General features: G+C 46.0%; 1 protein-coding gene across 1 annotated transcript in view; it reads right to left on the bottom strand.

The window, feature by feature from the left end:
• KIF11 (kinesin family member 11) overlaps window positions 1-2,371 on the bottom strand; it is a 60,434-nt gene extending 58,063 nt beyond the window's left edge. Inside the window, exon 1 of the mRNA XM_023226261.1 lies at window positions 1,979-2,371. Coding sequence (XP_023082029.1) covers window positions 1,979-2,055 — 77 coding nt within the window. The 5' untranslated portion in view covers window positions 2,056-2,371. The remainder of the gene's footprint in view (window positions 1-1,978) is intronic.
• Window positions 2,372-6,549: the final 4,178 nt, after the last annotated feature.

The raw sequence follows: 6,549 nt of genomic DNA on the forward strand, positions 1-6,549 counted from the left end.
GAATGATTTTTACAGTTTTAAAGTGTTCTTTAAAAAAAAAAAAAATCAGAAAATAATGTGACAGAAACCACATGTGGAGGGGTGCAGTAGCTCACGCCTGTAATCCCAGCACTTTGGGAGGCTGAGGCAGGTGGATTCCCTGAGGTCAGGAGTTTGAGACCAGCCTGGCCAACATGGTGAAACCCCATCTCTACTAAAAATACAAAAATTAGCAAGGCATGGCGGTGTGTGCCTGTAATCCCAGCTACCTGAGAGGCTGAAGTGGGAAAACCGCTTGAATCTGGGAGCGGAGGTTGCAGTGAGCAGAGATTGCACCACTGCACTACGGCCTGAGCAAGAGAGCAAGGCCATGTCTCAAAAAAAAAATAACAAACCACATGTGACCTGCAAAGTCTAAAGTATTTAAATAAAATAAATATTTATTTCTCTGGGCCCTTTACAGAAAAGGCTTACCAACCCCTAAGGACCCTGCAGCTCATAAGTTGCCTATTTACTAAAGCTTAATAACAGACTTGCACCAGGAAGGCTATTTGAAAGAAAAAGGCTAATATGGAAAAAAAAATCTCTTTACACAAAAATTATTGTAAATATTAGACACAAGCAAACAACCATTATATTCATTGGTGATAAAGTAAATCTCCTCTAAGGCAAGGCTTGAAATGTATGCGGATCATAAACATCAAGTTCAAGATAATGGTTAACTGTGGCTGGAGGAAAAAGGATAGAGAGGGAAAAGGGGGGGGGGTCTCCAGCAATGATTGTTTTGTTTCTTAATCTGGGTGATGAATATACAAATGTTTATTACATTGTTCTTAATAACTTTTGTAAGTCTGAAGTATTTTGTAATTAACATTAAAAAAAGAAATCAAATAAAGGCATACGGAAAAGGTAATATTGCCTGGTTTTATTAAACAACCAAAATAATTTTAAAATTTGCACTTGTTATATGCACTGTATTTTTAAATAAAAATTTTCAAAACAACTACTAACAGAAGCCCCAGAGTACAACAACTGGTAAGTGTCACTGGCTAGATTTAAGATTGCCACCAAATTTCCTCTCTGGCACCTCGTTTAGAAACGTAGTCATCATCTTTGATATCTACAATTCAAGTTACCAGGGCTGAGTAAACAATAGCCTAAGAAAGTTTGTTGAAACAGGTTCTTCCAAAAAAATAGCCTTTTAATTTAAGAATACTTTGGGGTTTACAGAAAAGTTGCAACAGCAACTGTTAACAGCCACAAAAACAGACACACAAAACACACAAACTCAGTAAACTGTGGAGAGCCTCTAAAAAGTTGAATACATCAATTCTAACTAAACAGCAGTTTCTAGCTCATTTTATAATTGGTTATAATTATTTGGAAACGAGTCAGGGGAGGGCCGAACACCCCTCCACATCCTCTTATCTCGAAATATCCATTTAATTTGGTCTGTGAACAAACAGGCAGATGAAAGGGAAAACTGTAGCACAATCAGAAATTTACACTAGCTTAGCTTGTCTTGATCTTTTAAAAAACATAAACTCACTTTATAACTTAATTTTTAATGTTTAAAGACAGATGTTTACTTATTTAGTAGAGATGCAGAAAATATTGCATCTAGAATAAAGACAACAGTGATTGATTGCTTTTTAGAGGCGATAATACCAACGCTAAACCATCTGCAAAACAGGTATTCAGTCTTACTTCCAAACTGACAAACTACATGAAGTAGCATATATAAGTGACACCTAAGTCCTTATTGACTATAGTTTAACGCACTTTTCAGTATGGAACAGTGATCAAAGCAAACATGCTATTTTCTGCTAAAAATCAGACACACACAGCAACCGGGTGTCATTTTTATTGAACAGAACGCGGAGAACCAAGAAACTGGGACCCTCAGGAAATGCAAATAAAATCCCTCTCCCTGGACCGCGCACTAGCGGGCCCAGCAGCGAAGCCCCGGCGCTCGGAATCCTGTCAGCCCTCTCCCTACCTGCATCTCACCACCACCTGGATGTTCTTCCCCTTCTCCTCCTTCTTCTTCGCAGACGAATTTGGCTGCGACGCCATGACTGTCCCCGCCAAAAAATCAAGGCCTGGCCGCGGACTTGGGCGCTGTGAGGCGCGGAGGGGCTTGGCGGCCGACGGGGGCCGGAGTCTCCCTGGTCCCTCCCGGGCGCTGGCGTGGCCTAGAGGACCGATGCACGCAGCTCGGCGTCCCCGCTGTCTACCCGGTACTCTGGCCGTGGCGTTTATCCCGCGCCAGCCGGAGCCGCCGAATCACCAATCTCGTCTCCACCCCAAGCCCCAGAAACCGAGCAACGACTCGGCGCCTCAATTTGAAAAAGGGGCCGAGTAGCCGGACCAATGACTGCGCTGGCGCGCAAGGCACCATGGGATGCAGTGTCCTCACCGGAGCCCCGCCCTCGGAGCGTGGCGTGCGGGAACGTAAAGAGCTGGGCTGTCCCCTTGCTCCGGAACTTCGTAGTCCAGAGCTGAGACTTTGGAACTGAGCGTGGAACTTTTAGCGTAACGTGGCTCAACTTACATAACGTCCCTAGCCCAGAATTCCCTCATCTGCAGAGAGGAAATAATAGTAACCATCTCAGAGGGTTAGGGTGAGAATTAATGAGCTCGTGGAAATAGATCGGAATATATGGTAAGCACTCGCCATGATTATAATTATTAGTGAATTGTAAGAGAGGGCAATAGAAGCACAGAAGAGAGGTCCAAAGCGAGCCGCCAACCCGGAGGCAGAGACCAGGATAGTCTTTTTTTGTTTTTTTTTGAGACGGGGTCTCGCTCTTGTCACCCGGGCTGGATCTCGGCTCACTGCGCCTCCCGGTTCAAGCGATTCTCCTGCTTCAGCCCCCGAGTTGCTGGGATTACAGGTATGTTCCACCACGCCCGGCTAATATTTGTATTTTCAGTAGAGATGTGGTTTCACCGTATTAGCTAGGCTGGTCTCGAACTCCTGACCTCAGAGGATCCGCCCGCCTTGGCCTTCCAAAGTGCTAGGATTACAGGCGTGAGCCACCGCGCCCGGCCCAGAATAGTCTTGAAGAATAATTAATGTCGGGGCCCGGTGGCTCACGCCTGTAATCCCAACACTTTAACGGGCCGAGGTAGGAGGATAGCTTGAGGCCAGGAGTTTGAGACCAGCCTGGGCGACACAGGGAGACCCCCTCTGCCCCCGCTCCCCGATGCGTCTCAACAATAAATAGGGGGAAAAAATAGCCTGGTGTGGTGGTGCGTGCCTGTTGGTCCCAGCTACTCAGGAGGCTGAGGCAGAAGGATCGCTGAACAGGGGAGATCGAGTCTGCAGTGAGGCGGGATTATGCCGCTGGATTACTACAGCCTAGGCGACAGAGCAATGCCCTTTTTCAAAAATAAATAAATAATAATAATAATTAGGAAGTGTTAAGAGATAAGGCTACTACAGGTTCCAAATCGTGATGAAATGGACACTGGATGCCATTTGGAGGACTCTGAATTTATCCTTTGGTCATCATCTCTAAGCGACTCCAGGCAAGAAAGCAGGGTCCGCCTTGATTTTAGAACGACTGCACTGACCGACTGACGCAGGCCGCGGGCGCGCTGCGCACCCGGTGTCCGCGCGGCGCAGCGGGCGGTCGCATCTCAAGGAAACTGCGCAAATGTTCGCCGCCCCGGCCTACGAATCCCAGCATGCAGCGCTCGCTGGGGCCTGCGCGCCCTCAGTCACCTCTGGCCTGCTGCAGGCGAAATTTTCGGCGTCTTGGCAGTGCCTGGCGTGACTTGACCGCTGTAGGTGTGGGATGCCGCATCAGGAAATACTGTAACAGGAGCCTATTGTTATGAATAACGTTTAAAATCTTAAGGAAATTGAACACTTGAACAAAGGATTTTTAGCAAAGCAATTTTATTTTTGCGCAGAGGGGTGTTTTGGCCAGTCGCCACGAGAGCACACCTGAACAAAGGGGCAGGAGAGTCTTTATTTTTGACCCAAATCCTGCCCCTGTATATTTTTCCCATTGGCTGGGGTCGGGTCGTATAATCTAAACTAATCCCGTTTGGCTAAACATTTGATTTTTTTTTAGATAAGGTGGGCACGTAACCGAAGGCGAAGAGGAAAGGGGAAGGGGTGTCTGTAATGAGCTAGAAAGTTAGTCCTCTTTTCAAATGAGGAAAGGAATGTGAGCTGGTATTGATAACGTCTGGTATTGTGGCGTGCCTGGGCATTTAACAACGGCAAACTGGAAAAAAGGGGGAAAAAGGGGAGGGTACTATGAATTAAAGAATAAAAGATTCATCGGGTTATTTGAAGAGAAACATCATATCCCACACTATGTTGTAGTCGGTTCCTGGAACTGCGCTTCTGGCCCACACAACCCATGAGAACCTAAATGTCGTGTTAGTCTATTAAGTAACACCCCCGTGTAGTGGAAAGCTCTGATGTCCTTTTTATGTTCCTCCACTTGCTAATCCACTACATGCGTCCCACCCCTCTGGCCCCCCGCCCCCAGGAAATATCTGCATCTATAGCTCCTTCTGCTCGTCATCTCTATTTTGAGTAGCCAGCTGTCTATTGATACCTCCTCTTAGGTGGCTCTCTGGCATTTCGAACTGGGATCTATGCCAAACGGAACTCTATCTTATCTCCACCTTAATCTTTCTCATCTGGATACTGGAGCTAACCAGAACCTTTGATTCCTCCATGTGTAGTGGAGTCCTGTTGATTTTATCTCCCCTGCGATGGATCACCCGGTAGTCCAAGGCGCTTATCTTTTCCCTGAACAACTGTCCTACCTCCTTAACAAGATTCTCTTCTGCCCTTTTCTCCTCCCCTCGAACCCTCCATTACGTTTACTCAGCAAGGGAAGTGTCTTTTAAGAAATAAGAAAATAAGACCATGCTCTTCATCTGCTTTTTCATCTTACACTACCTTCTCATTTGTATTTGGAATGAAATCCAAACTCATTACCATGCCCTGTAGGGTCCTCACGATCTGGCCCTTGTCCATTCAATCAACTAAAGGCACTTTCCAAAAATCTCATTACCATGCTTCAGAGCTCCTAGCTTTTTCCTGTGGCCAGGTCCTTGTACGTGAGGTACCCTCTGCCCTAAACTGTGTTTGGCTCTTTGCATGGCTTACCCATTCTCATTCTTCAGCTCTCAGTTGAACTTTCTCTTTTAAAAACACCTATCCTGGCCGGGCGCGGTGGCTCAAGCCTGTAATCCCAGCACTTTGGGAGGCCGAGACGGGCGGATCACGAGGTCAGGAGTTTGAGACCATCCTGGCTAACACGGTGAAACCCCGTCTCTACTAAAAAATACAAAAAGCTAGCTGGGCGAGGTGGCTGGTGCCTGTAGTCCCAGCTACTCGGGAGGCTGAGGCAGGAGAATGGCGTAAACCCGGGAGGCGGAGCTTGCAGTGAGCTGAGATCCGGCCACTGCACTCCAGCCCAGGCGACAGAGCGAGACTCCGTCTCAAAAAAAAAAAAAAACACCTATCCTGACCACCCTATCTAAAGCACATTGTTCATAATTTTCTCTCTTTTTTTTTTGAGACGGAGTCTCACTCTGTCCCTCATGTTGAAGTGCAGTGGCAGGATCTTGGCTCACTGCAACCTCCGCCTCCTGGATTCAAGCAATTCTTGAGCCTCAGCCTCCTGAACAGGTGGGATTACAGGTGCCCCACCATGCCTGGCTAATTTTTTAAATATTTTTAGTAGAGACTGGGTTTCACCATGTTGGCCAGGCTAGTCTTGAACTCCTGACCTCAAGTAATCTGCCCTCCTCGGCCTCCCAAAGTGCTGGGATTACAGATGTGAGCCACTGTACCTGGCCTTCCTCTTACAACTTTCTATCTCAGAACCCTGCCTATTTTCTTCATAACACTACAGTCAATATATTGTGTGTATTGACAATATATTATATTGTCAATATATTGTGTGTCTCCCTGGATAGAATGTAAGTTTCATTAGGGACCCTGTCTTTTTGTTCAGTATTGTTTTCCCAGTGTCTTGAACAAAGCCTTACACCAAAGTAAGGCTTTACTCAATAAATATATATTGAGTACCTGAAGGAAATTACTTAACCTCTATCAGCCTTGGTTTCCTCATCTGTAAAATGGAGATAATAATAATTACTATTATTGTGAGGATTAAAATAACATACACAAAGTGCCTGGGATATAATAGGAAAAAAAAAAAATCTTAATTTCTCCCTTTTGGCTGGGCACGGTGGCTCATGCCTTTAATCCCAGCACTCTGGGAGGCCGAGGTGGGCAGATCATGAGGTCAGGAATTCAAGACCAGCTTGGCCAATAAATATGGTAAAACCCTGTCTCTACTAAAAATACAAAAAAACATTAGCTGGGCGTGGTGGTGGGCACCTGTAGTCCCAGCTCCTTGGGAGGCTGAGGCAGAAGAATCGCTTCAACCCAGGAGGCAAAGGTTGCAGTGAGCCGAGATGGCACCACTGAACTCCAGCCTGGGTGACAGAGCTAGACTCTGTCTCAAAAAAAAAAAAAAAAAAAAAAAAATCCCCTTTTCTTTCGTTTTGTTTTGGTTTTTCTGAGTC

The sequence above is a fragment of the Piliocolobus tephrosceles genome, chromosome 9, assembly GCF_002776525.5.
Source record: "Piliocolobus tephrosceles isolate RC106 chromosome 9, ASM277652v3, whole genome shotgun sequence".
NCBI classification, from domain to species: domain Eukaryota; kingdom Metazoa; phylum Chordata; class Mammalia; order Primates; family Cercopithecidae; genus Piliocolobus; species Piliocolobus tephrosceles.